The sequence below is a fragment of the Musca vetustissima genome, unplaced genomic scaffold (assembly GCF_032173495.1).
Source record: "Musca vetustissima isolate MV318-11 ecotype Yass unplaced genomic scaffold, APGP_CSIRO_Mvet_v1 utg31599, whole genome shotgun sequence".
In the NCBI taxonomy this organism is placed as follows: Eukaryota; Metazoa; Arthropoda; class Insecta; order Diptera; family Muscidae; genus Musca; species Musca vetustissima.
The window spans coordinates 54,920-77,196 of NW_026877754.1; the positions used below are offsets into that span (position 1 = coordinate 54,920).

Below are 22,277 nucleotides of genomic sequence, written 5' to 3' on the forward strand. Positions count from 1 at the left end.
GTGAACCGATTTTTTCCAATTCAAAAAGGGTTCGTCCTTGAGCCAAATAAATGAGCTGTACCAAGTTTCAGTGATTCTATGTATATTCTCTAAAGTATATTCTCTAAATGAACCATGGGTCTATCTCGATTGTTTTGCCTGTTACAAACATATACACAAACACATAATACCCTGTACCACAGTGTGATGAAGAGTATAAAAATATCCTTTATAAAACAACGCTTCAAAAATATTAAAATAATCTTTAAAAACTCTACTACTTGAAAAAATCCGCGCTTAAAATATTTTTAAAAAATCCAGTCTAGTTTTATTTAAACAAAAATCTTAAATAATTCTTGAAAATAATTTCATAAAAAAGTCTACTTTGGCAAAAAAAAAACCTTTAAAAATCAATGCTTGAAAAAATATTCCCTATAAAAAAACGCTTCTTCAAAAATTCCTCTACCCTTGAAGAAATAGTCTTTAAAAAATCCAGGCAGAAAAAAAATTTATATAAAAAATCTTAAAAAAATCCTAAAAAAATTCAAAAAGGTTTCTAAAATTTTTTTTTTTTTAAAAAATATGTTCTTAAAAAAATTTTTCTACAATTTTTTTTAATCTAAAACCTTTAATAATTCTTAACTTAAAAAATATTCTTTATAAAAAACCACGCAAGCAAACATAGTCTTCAAAAACTCTATTCTAAAACAAAATATTCTTTAAGAAATCCAGGCAGAAAAAAAGTCATTTTATTAAAAAAAAATCTTTAAAAATCCACACTAGTTTTTTCCAAAAACAATCCTTAACAAAATCTTCTTCACCTAAAAAAATATCTTGCGGCTTCGATAGTTCTTAGAATTGTTTTTAAGAATCCTTCTATTTTCTACAATTTTTTTTAATCTTAAGCCTTTAATAAATATAAGATTAAAAAGTATTCTTTATAAAAACCAGGCAGAAAAAAGTCGTTTTATTAAAAAAATCTTCAAAAATCCACACTAGTTTTTTTTCAAAAACAATCCTCAACAAAATCTTCTTCACCTAAAAAAAAATATCTTGCGGCTTAGATAGTCCTTAGAATTGTTTTCAAGAATCCTTCTATTTGGGCTCTGAAAGTCCTTGAAAAATATTCATTAAAAAATCCATGCTTAATCTGAAGGTCCTTATATTTGACATATTATTTTCAAAAATATGCTCTTTCCAAAATTCACAAACTTAAAAAAATTGTTATTCAAAAGTACTTTACAAAAAATATACTTGAAAAATATTTTTGTATGATAAATTAAATTCATAAGCTGCTTTCCGATATTATCTTTTATAAGAACGCCACTTTGGGAAAGTCTTAAAGTTAATATTAATGAAATTATTTTTTAAATAAAAACATAAATTTTTGGAAGTTGAACTCATTTCTGTTTTTTTTTTAAACCATTTCCCTTTTATTTTTTAATATTATTTATAATCTCATTATTTCTTCTTCTCTCTCTCTCTCTCTTCTTTATTTGCAGTTACGGTGGCATACGTGGCGGTTATCAACATTTTGCACCACAAGGTGGTCAAGATTCTGGCTTTCCCAGTCCACGCAGTGCTTTAGGTTATCCATTCCCGCCCATGCATCAAAATTCATATTCTGGCTATCATTTGGGTAGTTATGCGCCGCCCTGTAACAGTCCACCAAAAGATGGTAAGTAAAGACGAAAAAAAAATGAATAAAATCACAATAAATTATTAAGAAGGGAAAATAAATAATATAAAATATGAGGAAATGTGAAATAAATAAAAAAAATACACTCAGAAAAAAAACACTAAAATTAATAAAAATAATAACAATAAAATAAAAAAAATACACTCAGAAAAAACACTAACATTAATAATAACAATAAAATACAAAAATACACTAAAAAAAATAGTAACAAATTAAAAAAATAAATAGATATAATACACTCACGAAAAATTAAAATACATGCACAAAAAATATTAATAAAGTATTTAAAAAAATCAATATAAAATAAATATTATACACTCACAAAAATGTGTATAATAATTCATTAAAAATAATATAAAATAAAATACACTCTTAAAAAATATAATAATAAATTATAAAAATTATAAATTATAAAAAAAAACTATATGAAATTAAAATTAAATACACTCACAAAAATAATAATAAATTAATTTAAAAAAAAATATATACAATATGAAATAAAATACACTCACAAAAATATGTTAGACATTTCACTCCTCCTCACGTCTATTGATTCTATCATGAAAGCAAAAATGTGGTCATTAATATATCGTTTAATAAATAACTATTGTGTGTATGTATGTGAGTGAGTGAGTGTGTGTGCGTTATTTGGTATCTGATCCGTGTTTATATTGCATTGCCTGATGATTTATCAATACTCATTATGAATTTGACAGTTATTTTTTCTTTCTTATATAATATTTATAAAAATATAAAAAAACGAAACTAGTTGACCACTTTGATATGTCTGTCTGTATAGTATGACTGTCGGTCTGTCTGTGTTGCCTGTCTGGCCAGTTTGTTTGATTAGCTTCTAAACTAACCTAACATTGCGTTTAATGTCAGAGTCATTCAAGTTGTGTGTTTGTGTATTTCGAGTTAAGCTGCAGATTATTATCTGTGAATTGGTAGAAGAAGAAGAAAAAAGGACATTTATATGACATTAATAAACAGTTAAGCACTTGGTAAACAAACAGATATATGTATGTATATGCATATATTTATACATACAAGCCATCAAAAGTGATTGATTAGCGAGAATGGTCATAAAGTACGTATCAGTGTTAATATTTTTTTTGTGTATGAATTTTTAATGGAGAAGAAAAAAAAACGACAGCGGAAATTTTTGAAAAAAAAATATTTTTTTATTTATTATTATTTTATATTTTTTGTTTTAAATTGTACAAAATATTATTTATAAATATGTTCCGAATTTTTAGGGAGTTATCATCGTAGGGACATATTCCTTTGAAAACGATTTCAATTTATTTTTTCCCTTCCTCCACCTCGTTATCCATTCGATATGACTACATTCCCTCGCTCTTAGCACCCTCATATATAAATTTAAATATTTTTTTATATTTTATTTATTTGAATTACTTGCGTTCCCTGCCACAACAACACCAACAAAGCGCTTGTTGTCATCTTGCCATCATATTTTCGTGTTGATGTTGTTGTTGTTGTGGTACTTGTATCATATTTTTGTATATGATAAAGTATAAAAACAAATTATAAGCTTGTTATATTGTAGCTTGTGTAGCCGTGTGTCTTCATTGAAAGTTGTTTAGGCATCGAACACCAGCTTGTCTCGTTTACTTTTTCTTTTTGTCAACCTCCCCCACCCCACCATCCACACATTACACTCAAGGAAAAAAACTGTGTTGACATACGATCTTATTGAAAAAATGAAATGAAAATAACAGCTCCTACTACTACAACACTTGAGAGCAGCCGGCAACAACGGCAGCAGCAGCCATAAAAAACACTTTAGATTTTCAAATCATTCCCATCACCGTCATCATCATCATCATACTCAACGTCAGCGGGTAAAGAAGCATCTTCATCATATTTTTGTTGTTGTTGCTTTTTTTTTAAGCCTCGTCATAATACATCTACTTCGTCATCGTCACATTATAAATGGGGGCTTGCAACAGCAGCAATAACAATTGTATGAGAAAAGCTCCATATAACCAGCATCAGTATTTGCAACATGCAGTCCTAGGGTTTGGGGGAATTGGTACAAAGGCAAAGTTTAACAACTCTTGGGAAGTTGAAAATTAATAATAAAAAAAACAGCAACAAAATAATAATAATAACAATGAAAGGAAATCACAATAGAAAAAAGGATGTTAAGTCGCCTTATTTTATTGTGTGGGATATATTTAAATTTTGTTGAATGGATATGAATATGGTGGTATTACACAGTGGGGTATAATGGGAAGGATGGCAAATATATAAAAAATACAAAAATAATAAATAAAAGATTATAAAAATAAAAAAAATATTTAAAAAAATGAAAAAAAAAATTAATTAAAAATTCAAAAACAAAATAATTTTTTTTGAAATATATAAAAATAAGATAATTTAAAAATTAAAATATGTTTTTCTTTAATTAAAAAATCCAAAATTAAAAGACATTTTTTTTTAATACAAGAAACTCTTTTCTTTTCTATTAAAATGAAGTGTATTATTTAATGATTTACAAAGGTGTATAATGATTTTATAATTCTGCATTTTACAATTAATAAATTATTAAAAATATAGATTTTCCATTAATAAAAATTCCTAAAATTAACAAAAATCTAAGAATTTTTTAATTAAAAAAAAATATTTTATTTAATTAAATGCAACATATATTTTTAATAATATTCAAAAGTAAATAATGATTTTATAATTCTGAATTTTTTTCTTCAACATATTTGGATAAATTTAAAATGTATAAATTTGTCATTTAATTAAAAAATCCAAAGCTTAACAAAAAGTAAAAAAATAAAATGCAATAAAAAAAAATATACAATTTGTTTAATTTAATGGATTTTTTTTTAAATAATATATAAAATAATTTTTTCATAATTCTGGATTTTTGTTTATTTAATACATTTTAAGAACAAAAAGTGTCTTAAGAAATTTTTCAAAATATTTTTTTCAAAATGTCAAAAAAAAAAAAAAAAAAAAAACAATAAGGAAAGTAGTAAAGTCGGACGGGGCCGACTATATGATACCCTTCACCACTTTGGGTATATTTAACAGAAGGAATCCTAACAGACGTCGCATTTTTTGATTTTGAAATTGGATACATAAACATATCATTCTAAATTTTTCATGTGGTCAGGTATAGAGTTGCTTCTTACAATGGGACAAAATTATGTAAATCAATTTAAAGCAAATATCAATCGGACACCCGTTGATTATTTGATGAGGAGTTTGGTGCACCTATATCTAAATCTGAACCAATTTCAATGAGTCTTTAAACTTTGAGTCTTTAGTGCACAATTTACATAACATCGGAGCTATATCTAATTCTGAACCGATTTTTATAAAACTTAACACACATAATTCTAGACTTAATTCAGTTGGTATACCATTTACCTTAAATCTCACAAAAATATATATGGGAGCTATACCTAAATCTGAACCGATTTCCACGAAACTTAACACACATCATTCTAGACCTAATTCAGTAGGCTGTGCCAAATTTCGTGCAAATCGAAAGATTTCTGGATTTTGGTTCACAATTTACATTAAATCGATCGAAAATATATATGGGAGCTAAAATCTGAACCGATTTTCAAGAATATTTACAAACATCATTCTAGGCTCACTTCAGTACGCTATGCCAAATTTCTTGGAAATCGAATGATATATAGGGACTTTAGTGAACCATTTACATTAAATCGGTCGAAAATATATATGGGAGATATATCTAAATCTGAACCGATTTTCACGAAAATTTACAAACATCATTCTAGGCTCATATAATGCCGAAATTCGTGCAAATTGGAAAATATATAGGGATTTTGGTGAACCATTTACATTAAATCGGTCGAACATATATATAGGAATTATATCTAAATATGAACCGATATGGGAGCTATATCTAAACCCGAACCGATTTCCACGAAAGTTAACACACATCATTCTAGACCTAATTCAATAGGCTGTGCCAAATTTCGTGCAAATCGAAAGATATCTGGAGACTTTGGTGCACCATTTACATTAAATCGGACGAAAATATATATGGGAGCTATATCTAAACCTGAACCGATTTTTCCCAATTGCAATAGGGTTCGTCCTTGGGCCAAATAAGTGACCTATGCCAAATTTCATCCAATTCGGATCATAAATGTAATTTGTTTACAATTTAACATGGACAAACGGTCGGACGGACGGATGGATGGACATGCATAAATCGACTTAGAAAGTGATTCTATGCATATTCTCAAATGGGAACCATGTGTCTATCTCGTTTCCCTTTGCCTGTTACAAACATATGTACAAAGACATAATACCCTGTACCAGAGTGTGTTAAAGGGTATAAACATAATCATACAATTTTCTACTTTATTTCATAAAAAAAATATTTTTTATGTATTAAAAGGGAAAAATATATTTTTAAAAATTTCGGCAATAATAATATCTTTTTAAATTTTTATATAGTTGACAATATATTTTTTAATAAATTTGTTTAAAAAATTTTCTAAAGATAATTTTTCCCAACAATTTTATTTTGTATTAAAATTTGGTTATTATTCTATATAAACAATTTTTTTCTGATTTTATTGAACCAAAAAAAAAAAAAAAAAAAAATGATAATAATAATAATAATTTCAGTAATACAAAAAACATATTTTGTTAACTTGTTCTTTAAATTAAATCCTTTTATAATTATTCTTCTCAAAAGTTATTTGTATAATTTTTTAAAACATATTTTTTATTATAAAAAAAATATTTATTTTTTATAAATTTTGTCCATTATTCTCCTATAAATATTGACAACATTGTATTCCCTGTCATTATTCATGTTATTAATATTATTATTGTTGTTGTTGTATGTATTTGTCCTAATCTATTGTTATTGTTGTGTTACCATTTTGATTTGTTTGTATTTATTGTTAATTTGAAGTGTGATTTATTGCAAAGTTTAGCGGTCGTGTTGTTGTTGCTGTTTGTACTGCTGCTGCTTGTGATTGAAGATGCTGTGTCTCATTGATGTGGCAAAATTCACACTTGTCTAGAGAGTGCTCTTATAATTCATACAACAACAACAAAAGAATCCTATCAATGGCACTTAAATACACAAAAGAACGATTTGAGCAGCCACAATGGCCAACAGTGAGATAATAACAATAATGACGATGATGATGACGATAATGATGATAATAATGATCATTATGATGACGTTGATCTAAAGAGAGAAACACAAAGTGGTAAAGACAGTAGTAAATACAACATGTTAAAGACACAAACAACAAAACCCCTTTTCCAACAAGAATAACAATTTTGCTTGGTCATCTTCAAAACAAACTAAAAAAGTCGAGGGGGATTTTTTTTGGTTTTATTTGACTTTAAAGTGTTTTTTTTTCATTCATGGATTGATCTTTTAATTTGTGAATACCAAAAAAAAAAAAAAAAAAAAAACAATAATTGGTCATGTTTGTTCTTGTTGTTTTTGTTCTTGTATTACCATTGTGGGAATATTGTGAAAGAAAGGTTTAGATTTGAATCTGCATGCTGCTGGGCAAGCACAGCAGTTTCGACAACTCCCTGCTGAGATGACCACTAAAAGAGAGTGGGGTTCAGAACAACAAGCAAAACTCCCTTTTATTTTTAATTTGTTATGGTCTGCTACCACAATTTTTTTTTATTTATTTATTCATTTAATTTTTCAACCCAAAACTGACAAGTAGCCTATTATTATGATATATTTATATTAACACTTTGGTTGAGTGTATAGAGGGAGAAAATTTATTGCATTTTGGTTTGCCACTGCTCACTTTGAATGTTAACCAGTATTTTATTATTTATTTTTGCCAAAATACACCCACTTCTAATCGGTGATTTTTATTTATTTGAATACAAATTTTCTGTTGAGTGTTCGGGCAATTGATGATTGACAATTTGAAGTGCGACATATAGCATAGTTATAGAGGAACTATGCATACTTTTTGTTTTATTTCAAAAACAGTTCAAACATTTTTTTTTTGCAAATTTAAATTAAATGTTTGTTTTGTTTTTGATTGTTTTCTATCTCCTCTTTATAATCATCATCAATTGGTTTTTGTTGTTATTTGTTATTTTGAAAATCTCAAGGTTAAACTTTTTTTGTATTTCAATACAAATTTCGAGAGCGGTAAAGCTGATATTTCACTCAAGCGGAAATATCGACAATAAATTTCTAATTTTCATTTTTTAGTTGTGTTTTTACTTTTTTGAGAGAACACACAAAGCATTCCGTCAGAGCACACACAGCCAAACATACGTACATGCACACATTGTATTCGAAAAAAACGTTTAATTATGTCATCGTGTTTTTTTGATTAAAATGATAGATTGACAGAGACAAATGATGAATTTGTATAGAATAGCAAAAATATGGCAGCACTGTTTTTGTGCTGTTTTTGTTATTAATGTTCTTAATTGCTGGGAAAATGAATAACAACAAAAACACTAAACTAACTAACTACTGACCTATTTCAATGATTGATTCTATGAAAGAAAAATAAAACGAAAAAAAAGAAAAGAAGAAAAAATTGCAGGATGAATCCACCTACAAATTTAGCTGCCCTATACTAAGAAAGGGGAGTTGTTTTTTGTTTTTCTTTAGATCTGATTTGAATAACATGAGAGCTTTTTAAAGGGGTAATTCAAAGGGTACTTCTTTAATGGGGTCATATTGTCTTTTGGAATAGTGAGATAGGAGATTAATTGTGGATTTTGATTTTTGAAATTTTATGCCAAATATAATTTATAGATATATAAAAAAATATAAATGTTTTGTATTATTAAAAAAAACCTTATGAAAAATATCATTGATTGCAAACAAATAATAATTACAAAAACGAAAATGATAGTCATTAAAAAATTTGGAAAAAATAATATTTTGAAAAAATATTATAAAAACCAGTGAGCGGGGCAGTATAGTCGGACGGGGCCGACCATACGATACCCTACACAACTACCACGGAACTCTAACTTTCTGCGAATGTTTATTCCGAGCCTGGGCAATATTATGTGATATTTACACCCGATTAGAGGTCAACAGCACCTCTTCCTTACACTGAGAAATATTCCATATATTACTAATATTCAGTACAGCATTTCTAATTACTTGTCCAGATTCCCTTCACCGTGGGTTGGGTTGTGATGTTCGGCTTTCAATTGTGGCCTATAGATCGACTCGAAAGTTCCCAAAATTATTATCTGATCATAAACAAAAATTATAGGCGTTTGTCCTTGACCATATCTGTAACCTCATGGAGCATTTCAAAGCGATCAGCTCTATATTTCCGCCCTCCAGTGTTGTAATGGATTACTAAATAATATCTGATTACCTAGACACCTGTAAATATTTACGTGTATTTCTCACATCCGAGTACATACGACAATATAATTGGTATAAATTTAAATATCAACCAACACCTCCCCTTGGATATACTATCAACTTATCGGGTCTATATCCTTCAGGAGTAAATATATACGCCATAGAATACAAATTTTGTTATTCTTCACACAAAAGTCAAGGTGTATTTGACCCGCTATATATTGACCAATCTTTATGAAAATAGGCATGCTTATGCCTTAGCCCGAGTCCGTTTTCCATGTAAAATTTCGCGATTTTCGGGCTATAATTGCGGAATTTCGAGCGACCAGAAAATCAAACAAAAATAAAGTTTTTCGTCCATTTCATCCAATAAATATTAAACGATCATCATAGGACAGAACCCAACCTACATGCAAAATTTCGTGAAGATTGGTCCAAAATTGTGGCCTGTATCGTGTTTACAAAGTATAATGGACAGACGGACGGACGGACACACATGTCTAGATCGACTCAGATAGTCGAGCGATGACTATCGGTATACTTAAAGTTGGGTCTAGGACCAATGTTTCGAGGCGTTACAAACTCTTGGGGCTGCACAAAGCAATAATACCCTGACAACGTAGTTGCCCTAACAACATAGTTTTTTTTTTAAATTAAACCCTACAATTTTAAAAAAAAAAAAAAAAAAACAGCAATTTTTTTGAAAATAATTATGTTATTATTATTTAAAAAAATAATAACAAAATTTAAACATAACGTAATTTATAAATATTATTCTTTCAAAAATAATTTTTTTAATATTTTAATATAGATTTTTTAAGGAGGCCTTTTTAAAAATATTTTTTTTTCAAAAAAAAAGTTTTAAATATTTTTTTTTTCAAAAAAAAAAGTTTTAATTTTTTTTTTGGTTTTAATAACAAAAATAATTTTTTTTTCTGTTTAATTTTTTGTACTACTTCTATATTTTTTTAAATTTAAATATATTGTTATTAAAAAAGAAGGATTTTTAAATAATACTATTTTTTCAAAAATAAATTTTTTTAATTTAATAAAAATTATTTAAAACAAGTAATCAATATTTTAATTTACTGAACTTTTAAGAAATAAATATAGAAGACAATAGTATAAAAATAATATTTTCTTATTTTTCTTAAACAAAAAATATTATTTTTTAATTAAAAAATTTTAAAATTTTTTATAAATTTTTTTATATATTTTTTAAATGATTTAAAAAAAATAAGATTTATTAATTTTTAATAAGTACTGTTTATTTTTTTTTATTATATATAAAAAAATCATAAAAAAATATAATTTTTTTATTAAAAATATAGATTTTTTATTTTAAAATTAAATATATATATATATATATATTAAAAAAATATAAAATTGTTTTTTTTTATTAAAAATATTGATTTTTTATTTTAAAATTAAATATATAAATATATATATATATATATATATATGTATTTTTTTTTCTTAACCTTATAAAATGTTTATACAGCAGATTATAAATAGAACAATTTTTGTTGTAATATTTTGACATAAATTCGCTGAGCATATATGTATGCGTGTGTCATCCTTTTTGATCACAAAATATATATACCGGCCAATAAATAAACATACATATGTTTCTATCCCATACATACATATATATGTGTGTGTGTATTTTATACCACACATGAATCGAGTGTCTGCTGCTAGGTAATTGTAATTGCTGTAATTAAGTTTTCATTTGGCGTTGTAATTAATTACAGGCCATTCTTTCCATATGTCTGTCCGTTTGTCCAGGTTTTTATCTGTCTGCCAGTCGGTGAATAAGAATAATACTGACTGGCCTGTTGGATGTTGGCTGGTCGGTTTCTATGGTCATTGTTATTTTGTATTATACATCATGGGCTTTTAAAAGCTTAGAATATAGTTCACATATATATATATATATATATATATATATACTACGTATAGAAATATGTATGAATATTTTTTCTTATTTTGTATTGCAGAAGAAAAAAATAATAAAAAAATAGTTTTCATTTTCATTCTATCATTGCATACTTTGAACTGTTGGGAGAGAACTTTGATTTAGTTTCAGAAGGAATAGTTTCTTTATTGTTTTTGTTTTTTTTTTTTTGTTCAGAAAAAAGTGTATAGAGACAGATTTAAATGTTTTTAATTGTTGCTATTATAAGGAAATTTGTATTTCAATATGCTGTTGAGTTGTTATAGAAAATAATAATAATTGCAGTAATTAACGGCAAAACCTAAGGTGGATTTTAAGGGAGGATATAAGGAAAGCATGTCCTTCCTTCTCTTTCTCATATCAAATATATTATCTTTAAGAATTTTTTTATTTATTTATTTTTTAATTCCTATTAATATTATATATATTTTTTTTAATAATTTCTCTTTACAGACTTCTCAGATTTCTCCATATCGGACAAATGCGAAGATTCCGGTCTACGTGTCAATGGCAAAGGCAAGAAAATGCGCAAACCCCGCACCATCTACAGTTCACTGCAGCTGCAGCAATTGAATCGCCGTTTCCAGCGTACCCAATATTTGGCCTTACCCGAACGTGCTGAATTGGCGGCGAGTCTGGGTCTGACTCAAACACAGGTTAGTAAAGTTTTCCTCATTTTTTTTTTCAATTACAAAACAAAAAACATAGTGTTGAAATTAAATATGGATTTAAAAAGCAACACCCTGAATTCCAATACGAAAAAATAAACAATGTGACTTGTTTGCGATTTAGAAAAATAGTTTATGATCTTTTAAATGACTATTTAATACCATTTTAATTTATTCATTAATTATTGCAAAAAAAAACTGTCTTCGTTTTTTACGTTTGTTATTATTACTATGTCAATTAATTGTTTTGAACCATGAATATGGATTAGTAAGGGATTTAATTGGAGTACAAGTGCACAGAAGTGACATTCTTAAGGTCATTTCATAGGAAATATAATTTATTAATTAAAAAAAATTAATAATAATAATAAAATGGAGATACGTTTGAGATCGATCAGATATGACCGAGTATCAAAATAAAGAGCCAAAAAAAAAAAAATAAACAATGAAAATTTTTAAAGAAATTTGGAAAATAGGTTTCATATTTTTAATTATTTTTCTACTTGATTTTTTTTTCGATTTTTTAATTTTTAAGATTGTTTTTAATTTCCAATTTTGTTATTAGATTGTTTTCATTTTTTCTTTTAATTTTTTATGAAATTTTAGTTTCAACATTTTATGTTGATTTTTTTTTTCTTAATTTTTTTTTATTTGGGGATTTTTTTTTTGTTTGTGATTTTTTATTCACATTTTGTGAAGTATTTTCTTCGGAAATTTTATTGTTGCTTTCTTCATTGTTGCTTTCAACATCACTTTTAATTTTTATTTTGGGATTTTTGGTTGTTGTCTTTGTTTTCTGCGAAAAAAACACTGCATCAATCCATATGCTTACATACATAAATTAGCCAGCCGTTTGCCAAGAAATCTATTTGCATTGCATGCCAGTTTTAACGCCTAAGGCGTTAAATACTTAACAGCCAACCTCAAAACCAAAATATAAGGAGACTGAATTTATATTAAAAAAAAAAGAGAGTTAAAAAAACCCAGTAAAAAATTGAAAACAAAAACCCGCACACTTTTTATATAAAAGGCAAAAAAAAAAGCTTTCGAACACACTGACATTTTCCTTCCATTCTGATGGTTGTTACATTTTCAAACTGACATATGGTGAAACAAGCAAAAAAATACTACTAAACTGGCAGCTGTCAATCGACGAACAACAAGTACACTGAAAGAGAAATATTTTCAAAAAAAAAAAAAAAAAAAAAATGGAAAACCCTGTGTATATTAAAAAAATGTTGAAAATTCAACAAAAATATTTTTGTCAATTTTTTGTTTTATTTCAATTTATTACTATTTTTTGTTTTTGTTTTATTTGAAACAAAAAATATTTTAGATAAATTTGAAAAAAAATTATTTTTGTTGAATATTAAATAATTTATTTCCTAGGATTTTTATTAAATAAAATGTTGAATTTTCAACAAAAATTTTTAAGCAATTTTCAATTTTATATTGCATTGTTATTTTTATTAAATTTTATTTTAGAGTAATTTTATAGCCACATTTTTAATAAAATATGAAATAATGAAATTCAACAAAATCCTGAATATTCAACAAAATGTTTAGTTTTAAACAATTGTTGTTTAATAACAAAATATTTTTTTATGAATTCATGAAAATTAGTAAAAAGGGTTAATTTCCTTCTTCATGGAATAAAATACAAAATGTTGAACTTTCAACAAAACTGCTTAAAATTATTTTTAATTTAAAACGGTTTAAACATTTTTGTATTAGAATTTTAATTCCTTTTGTTTTTATTTTTTTTTGTTCAACTTTTAACAAAGAATTTTTGTTTACATTTTTTGTTGAATATTAAACAAAAAATTTTATATATTTATAGAAAAAAAAATCATTTTTTGTTGAATATAAAAAAAAAATTATAACTATTTTAATAGAAAAATATAGATTTTAAAATAGGAAAATTATAATTTTTTAATACATAATTTTTTCAAAAAATAAAAAATGTAAAATGTTGAAAATTCAACAAAAGTGTTTAATTTTTTTTTGTTTAAAAATTAACAAAAATATTTTTTTCTTTAATTAATTTTTTATTAATCGAAATTTTATTTCCAAGCAATATATTTTTATGATTTTTTATTAACAAAATTGTATTTCTAATAATTGTTTTTGTTGAATATTAAACAAATATATATTTTTTTTTTTGAAAAATTCAACAATATATAAATATATATATATATATATTTAAAAAAATCAACAAAAATGGAAACAATATTTTGACTATTTTAAAGAGAACATATTTATGTGGCTATTATAAGTAATTAAAAAAGGTTTTTTTAATTAAAAAAAATTTGCACCATGTGCCAAATGGCGCCCAACGTTGGGAAATAGTTAGAAAAATTCAACAAAAATTGGATCAGTATTTTTATATTACAATATTTTAGTTGCCTATTGCAAGAAATTAACAAAAAAGAAAGATTTTGTTCATTAGAAATTATTTATTCGCACCATGTGCCAAATGGCGCCCAACGTTGGGTCATTTATATCAAATCATTTATTTTTTTCCTCGTGTACCCCTATATCCTTGGCTGTTGTTTTTTTGTTGAGCAAACTCCAACATATTTTATCGGGTAACAAGACTAGACAAGTTTGTGGCCACAACAGGAATAAAAACGAGTGCAAAAAATCCCGTCAGAAGGCAGATAAACTGCCTGGCAAACAAGACTTCACAACAATAGGGAACATAGAACACTATGGAATAGAATAACAATGCAAGCAAAGACATGCAAACCAAGTGCAACAAATTCATGGCAAATTTTTCTTCTTATTCTTCCTCTTGTTGTTGTTGTTTTGAGACACGCCTCCTAAGTTTTGTGTTACTTTATTAGACAGCAGAAACTCAGTTAAAAAACGCTACGAAACGAAAGCAACTACATACCATCAACCCACAACAGTTACAAGAAATCAATAAACTTTTATATGGTCGGTCTAAGCCAAGAACAAACAGGAATGTTAAACGTGGAAGAGGAAAAAGAAGAAAAATAACAAAGGAGGAAACAAAGGGTAAAGGAACTTGCTTTCTATGTTGTTAAATAAGCCATAAAAAGTCAAACATAAAGTGTTGTTGTTATTTTTGTGTGCTGTTTTTTTTTGCTAATAAAATCAACAAATAATAAATTTATGAAAAAAGAACGAAGCAGGTCCTTTAAGATAACAGGAAAGCCTTTACACTCAAGCAAATATTTGTTTACAAATGGCTAGGGCGTCAAATACCAAAAATAGTGTTAATTAAACAAGTTAATGAACTTTGTCTTGTGGCTGGGTTCCTGCCCTCCTCTATCCAAACTGCAGCGGGGGAAAAAATTAATTTATGGCCTTCACAAAAAAAACCGGGGTCCTCCACTATGGAAAAAAAGGGGTGTAACTGTTAGTTTACATTTTAACTGTTATCGACTTACACAGTCAAGCAGTTGCCTTGGTCAACTTTGGCCAGGGAAGGAGTCAAGTTAAGAGATGTGGACATCACGTTGCTGTTATCTTTGATGTTTGTTGGCTATAAACACCATAATTTTTTATTTTATTTTTGTTTATTAAAAAAAGGAGGTTAATGTGTAATATTAGTCTGGATGGCTGACTGGCTGGTCGAGTGGTCAGCCGGTTTCACTGTTTTTGTTGTTATTTTTATTTATATCGCATCTACGAAAAAATTTTGCTTGTCTTGTCTCATTTACCCTTTGGCTGTGAATGTGTGCTTAGCCCTTGGCTCGATAACAACAACTACTGCTACCAGTAGTACTTCGGTAATTTTTCCTTCTACTCAAACGAAAGGGGTCAGTTTCTGTCTGTGAGATAAGAAAAACAACAACAACCATATATTGCCTTGAAGTGCAACCCAACCGGCTAGGCAGCCAGTGTGTTGACCGCCATCAGTTTCAGTTTACTTAGGCCACTAATTAAAACCGCCTTCTCGCTTAAAGTTTCTACATAACACACACACACCCATACACAGCAATGAAACTGAAAACGGAAACCAAAAGAAAAGAGAACCGGAAGTTGCTTATTGATTGTTTTGGAGAGTTTTAGTGGGGTTCTTCAAAAAAACTTAAAAAAAAAAAAAAAAAAAAAAAATGAAAAATTTTCGGTAAGAAAATAAATTTTAATTTTTCTCAAAGAATTGGCAAATTAAACTAATTTTTTATTTTTCTAGAAATGGCGCCAATCAACATTGTGTCTTGGATACTTTTTCCCAAGAATTATTAAGAAAATTATTCACCACAGACTAAAACAAATCAAAATGATATATTTTAATACTTTTTTGAAATGGCGCCCAACGTGGAGCCATTCTAATAAGTTGCTTAGATTTTGTAAATTAGGGGGTTTAAAGAATCGTTAACAATAAACAAATATATATCTAAAGCTATCTTGTACACATTTTCAGAAATAAAATTAAATTTATTATTGGAGCTGGCGCCCAACATGGGTCCAATCGATTACGTGTTTGGGATTTATTTGTGTCAATAATTTGTTTTATTTTGACTACAAATTTTGGTATATTATTAAATTTTTGAGCTGAAGAAGAAAAATACTACAATGGCGCCCAACGTACAGATAGTAATGGGATGAATTTTTCGTAAAATGTGAACCAAAAAATTTAGCTAGATTTTGTAGAGAATCGTTAACAATAAAAAAAAATATTTAAACATATTTTAAAAAAATTGAATTACAAATTACTTTATTATTGAAACTGGCGCCCAACATGGGTCCAATCGATTACGTGTTTTGTATTTATTTGTGTCAATAATCTGTTTTTGGTTACCACCGACTAAAAACTTTGATATATTATTCTATTTATGAGCTGAGGAAAAAGAAATCCATAATGGTGCCCAACATGAGACCAGCAGATAATAATGGGAAGGACTTTTTGTAAAATGTGGACCAACAATATTAGCAATCATGTGCGAAAAATTTGTTTTTCAGTGATTCTTGTCTTATTTAGGTCAACAAATGTGTTTAAATATTCAATTCATATGCCAAGAAGATATTAAGTGATTATGGCGCCCAACATGGGACCAGTCCACGATGGGGTTATCGACTTACACAGTCAAGCAGTTGCCTTGGTCAACTTTGGCCAGGGAAGGAGTCAAGTTAAGAGATGTGGACATCACGTTGCTGTTATCTTTGATGTTTGTTGGCTATAAACACCATAATTTTTTATTTTATTTTTGTTTATTAAAAAAAGGAGGTTAATGTGTAATATTAGTCTGGATGGCTGACTGGCTGGTCGAGTGGTCAGCCGGTTTCACTGTTTTTGTTGTTATTTTTATTTATATCGCATCTACGAAAAAATTTTGCTTGTCTTGTCTCATTTACCCTTTGGCTGTGAATGTGTGCTTAGCCCTTGGCTCGATAACAACAACTACTGCTACCAGTAGTACTTCGGTAATTTTTCCTTCTACTCAAACGAAAGGGGTCAGTTTCTGTCTGTGAGATAAGAAAAACAACAACAACCATATATTGCCTTGAAGTGCAACCCAACCGGCTAGGCAGCCAGTGTGTTGACCGCCATCAGTTTCAGTTTACTTAGGCCACAAATTAAAACCGCCTTCTCGCTTAAAGTTTCTACTTAACACACACACACACAGCAATGAAACTGAAAACGGAAACCAAAAGCAAAGAAAACCGGAAGTTGTTTATTGATTGTTTTGGAGAGTTTTAGTGGGGTTCTTCAATTCAAAAACTTATTTCAAAAAAAAAAAAAAAAAAAATGAAAATTTTTCGGTAAGAAAATAAATTTTAATTTTTTTCGCAAAGAATTGGCAAATTAAACTAATTTTTTATTTTTCTAGAAATGGCGCCAATCAACATTGTGTCTTGGATACTTTTTCCCAAGAATTATTAAGAAAATTATTCACCACAGACTAAAACAAATCAAAATGATATATTTTAATACTTTTTTGAAATGGCGCCCAACGTGGAGCCATTCTAATAAGTTGCTTAGATTTTGTAAATTAGGGGGTTTAAAGAATCGTTAACAATAAACAAATATATATCTAAAGCTATCTTGTACACATTTTCAGAAATAAAATTAAATTTATTATTGGAGCTGGCGCCCAACATGGGTCCAATCGATTACGTGTTTGGGATTTATTTGTGTCAATAATTTGTTTTATTTTGACTACAAATTTTGGTATATTATTCAATATTTGAGCTGAGGAAGAAAAAACCTATAATGGCGCCCAACGTGCAGATAGTAACGGGAATGATTTTTCGTAAAATGTGAACCAAAAATTTCAGCTAGATTTTGTAGAGAATCGTTAACAATAAAAATAAATATTTAAAAATATTTTCAGAAATTGAATTACAAATTACTTTATTATTGAAACTGGCGCCCAACATGGGTCCAATCGATTACGTGTTTTGTATTTATTTGTGTCAATAATCTGTTTTTGGTTACCACCGACTAAAAACTTTGATATATTATTCTATTTATGAGCTGAGGAAAAAGAAATCCATAATGGTGCCCAACATGAGACCAGCAGATAATAATGGGAAGGACTTTTTGTAAAATGTGGACCAACAATATTAGCAATCATGTGCGAAAAATTTGTTTTTCAGTGATTCTTGTCTTATTTAGGTCAACAAATGTGTTTAAATATTCAATTCATATGCCAAGAAGATATTAAGTGATTATGGCGCCCAACATGGGACCAGTCCATGATGGGGTTTTCCCCAAATCAAATTTTATCCTTTTTAAAGGTATTCCAATTTAGAATTTAATTTCAAAGATTCTTAGGTCAAAAGGACAACAGTGTTAAAATATTTTATTTATATGCCAATAAGATATTAGGTGATTGTGGCGCCCAACATGGCGACTTTTTTCCAATCGAAATGTATCGCTCGATTTAGGAATATGTTTCTGAAAAAAAATGGTGGTCACCCTATAGCCTACTAAACTTAGACAATTTAAAGTCATTCGATTATTATTCTTCGAGAACACCGAATACTCGTGACCCAAATAAATTTAGAACAGTTTCACTTTCCATGGCAAGCATTCTTTGTCTATCCCAAAAAATCTTCAAACCCAAATATTTTCCTCTGCACATATCTGTTTTATTTTCCTCTTTCTCCTTTGAAATTGAACAAATGAAATGCATGCTCTTTAAATTTAATTAAATAATTTAAATAAAAATTACATTCAAACCTCAAACTTCATGCTCAACTCAACGTCATGAGCAACACCAAGAAGAAGAAAAATCAAAACGACTTACTCAAAGCAAACAAAAAATCACAATTTTAAATGCAACACCCACATGTTAAAGACTAGTTTTTTTTTCTTCGCCAAGAAAGCAACAAAAACAACAACTAAAGAACAAGTTTGTGTTATTTTTTTCGCAAACATGCTTCTCAAGTTTACACACAAAAGCCTAAACGATTGAGAGGCAACTGAAAGACAGACAGTCACAAAGGGTGGGAGACTTACTGGCCGGAGAGTAAACATAAAGTGAATTTACAAATCACTCTCCCTCAATACAAAAGAAAAGTTGAGATTTCTTGTAAGTTTTGTTGTTGTTATTGAGGGTTTCTATTTGTGTTGCTGTTGTTGCGGCTTCAACAACATATGGCATGCCAGGCCAGGCCACAGAAACTAATTCAATTAGGATATACACGCCCACTATCAATAAATTTATCAAAATGGGTGCAAAAAAACGAGCTAAGTGAACGAGCTATAAAACGCATAGGCCAGTTTTTCACTTAGGCTTTCGTTTTTTGACTTATTGTGTTGCTGTTGTTGTTGTGTCAGACTGCCAGAGTCTTAGGTTGTAGTGTGGAAGGGTGTTCAAAGTCATTCATTAAACGGTGGCATTGTAACTAAATAATAGTTGCCAAGTTTAAAGTAAATTATGGCTTAATTTTTTGGAGTGGTGTTAGGGAAAAAGGGAATATAAGGAGGAGTGGGAGGAGTGGGAGGAAGATTTTTTGCAGTGTAGAAAGTAAGGGCATTTGTTAAGCTAGGAAGGAATTTATTACACTAACTAATAAAATTCCACCATGTTGGGCGCCATTACCTGTAGTACTTCCCAGAATCCCTTTACTAAGTCATGGTAACTTTACAGTCCTTAGGATAAATATGTATAGTGTTTTGGCGCCCAACGTGGTGTACCAAAGAAAATGACACATAACGTGAGGCTATGCTTTTTTCTTTTGAAGATCAGAAAATCGCATTAAAACTGTCCAGAATCCCTTTACTAAGTCATGAAGATTTTACAGTCTTTAGTCATATATGTATAGTTTTTTGGCGCCCAAAGTGTGGTACCAAGGAAATAGGTTAAAAAACAACAAACAAGTATGAATCGGACGACGATTTTCACAGTGTAAAAATTAAGGCATTTGTTAAGTTAGGAAGGAATTTATTACACTGACTAATCAAATTTCACCATGTTGGGCGCCATCACCTCTAGTACTTACCAAAATCCTTTTACTAAGTCATGGAAATTTTAGGATAAATATGTATAAATTTTCGGCGCCCAATAACAAAGAATAACAAAGAAAATGTACAAAAGAATCGAAATAAAACTGTCCAGAATCCCTTTACTAAATCATGAAGACTTTACACTCCTTAGGATAAATGTGCATGCTTTTTTGGCGCCCAACGTGGGAGACCAAAGAAATAGTTTTAGAATAAAAGCGTTACTTAGTAGAACTACACCTATTTAATAAAAAATATCCATCTCATTTAAATGGCGCCCAACGTGAAAGTATACTTTGTTTCTTTTGAAAATCAAAAATGGAATTAAAAATTTTAATATTTTTAATTTTATTTTCGATCTTCAATTAAATGACATCAAATTCTATAAATGGCGCTCAATACGAGACTACAAATAAGTAGACTTACGCGTTCTTTGATAAATACTAGCTTTAGAAAAAAAAAACTTAAAATAGTAGAAATACCCTTAATTAGTTAAAAAAGTATCCATCATATTTAAATGGCGCCCAACGTGTGGTTATAATTATTTCTTTTGAAGTGCTAAAAATCGTAGAATTGAATTTTTTATATTAAATAACAAATGAAATTTATTAAAAATAGCTTTGGAAAACCGATTTATGCTAAATAAATAGGTATTGTTTGATATTACTAATAACATTAGAAATACCATTACTTAATAAAAAAATATCCAACATATTTAAAGGGCTCCCAAAATGAGGTTGTATTTGGTTGTTCTTTTGAAGATCAAAATTTTTTTTTATTTTTAACTTCAAATGAAATATATTTCTATAAATGGCGCCCAACGTTGAGACTACAAATTAGAACCTTTAATCAGACTTATAAATAAGTATCGTATGATAAATAATTATTATGAAGAATATTGAACACCTGGCGCCCAACGTATCCTGCATATTTATATTTAAATTTTAAAAATTATGAAATGTAAAAAACATTTCTTCCACCTGAGGATTCCTTCCCCATTAACAAATTTGTTGCATGTTGTCATATCTATCTACTCCTCTAACCCAGTTTCGATCATTCATGCGAACATGCAAATAATCATGAGAATTTTTTCCATTTTCATTTTATAATCTATGATTAAAATTGACATTTGTCTTTCGCCTCTATTCTAATCAAAACATAGCAGCAGCAACAACAAAGCAATTGCAAACTTCTAAACTTGATTTTCCGCAACAACAAAACAAGCTTAATAATTTTTTATTTCAAATTTTTGAAAAAAAAAAAAATATGATAATGCAAAACATTGCCACGTTGAAGCTAATGTTGCTGCCAATGTCACACCCGTATGGCGGTTGCCAGCAAAATATATAAATGACATACACCAACTCGCATGCAGTTTGGCAGTCAGTCTATCAGTTTGGCAGCCAAAAGAATTGAAACCAACAAACATACATATCACACATAAACACTCACACACAGAAACAAGAGCCTTAGCTAAGCCATAACTAGCTGCAACATTTTGCAATTGCATGTCACATTAGCGTCTTAACAGTCAAACACCACACAACGCGATGAACAACCAGAAAAAAATATACGCGGCAAAATGTGTTCAATATTGTTCACTCCCCAGCATGGAAAATTGACAATGGTGTTGGTGGTGGCGGCTGGTTGGGATCTGTCGTACCATACACCACCACCGCCAGTGCTGGATTTAATCACGCAAAAATTTTTTTCTTCAATAAAAAAAAAACGCGCAAAAACTTAAAGCGTAGTTTTTGAGATATGTGAACGATAAGTTGGATCGGATGGTTGGTTGGTGACTTGGTTGACTAGCTAGCTGTTTGGAATGAGCTTGTTTAGCCTTATAATATGTTGTATTTACACTATCTATCAATGAATGGTGTAAAATCGCACAGCAAAACCCCCTTTACCTCCTCAACATTTCCCTTTCGCCAAAAACACACATTTGAAACAAGCAAACACTAATGCCTTCTAGCCGTTCTACAGCTAAGCGCAGTATACCCACCCCGTTCGTGCCTAACACTAACTGTCAGTCAATTTAGATGATTCTTTTTTTTTTGAAAAACAAAAAAAAATCTCATTGAGATTGGACTTCATCAAATAGCTAGATAGATAGCTGGATGGATAGCTGTGCATGCATGCCCAGATTGACGCTGTGACGGACGGATGTTGAGATCAACCTCACCTCA

The 22,277-nt window shown here is 28.7% G+C and overlaps 1 protein-coding gene across 2 annotated transcripts in view; it reads left to right on the plus strand.

Moving 5' to 3' along the window:
* LOC133322436 (homeotic protein distal-less) overlaps positions 1-22,277 on the plus strand; it is an 82,503-nt gene that overhangs the window by 12,277 nt on the left and 47,949 nt on the right. For both annotated transcript variants that reach the window (XM_061531433.1, XM_061531432.1), the window contains exons 3-4: positions 1,482-1,657; positions 11,449-11,651. In XM_061531433.1, coding sequence (XP_061387417.1) covers positions 1,482-1,657; positions 11,449-11,651 — 379 coding nt within the window. The remainder of the gene's footprint in view (positions 1-1,481; positions 1,658-11,448; positions 11,652-22,277) is intronic.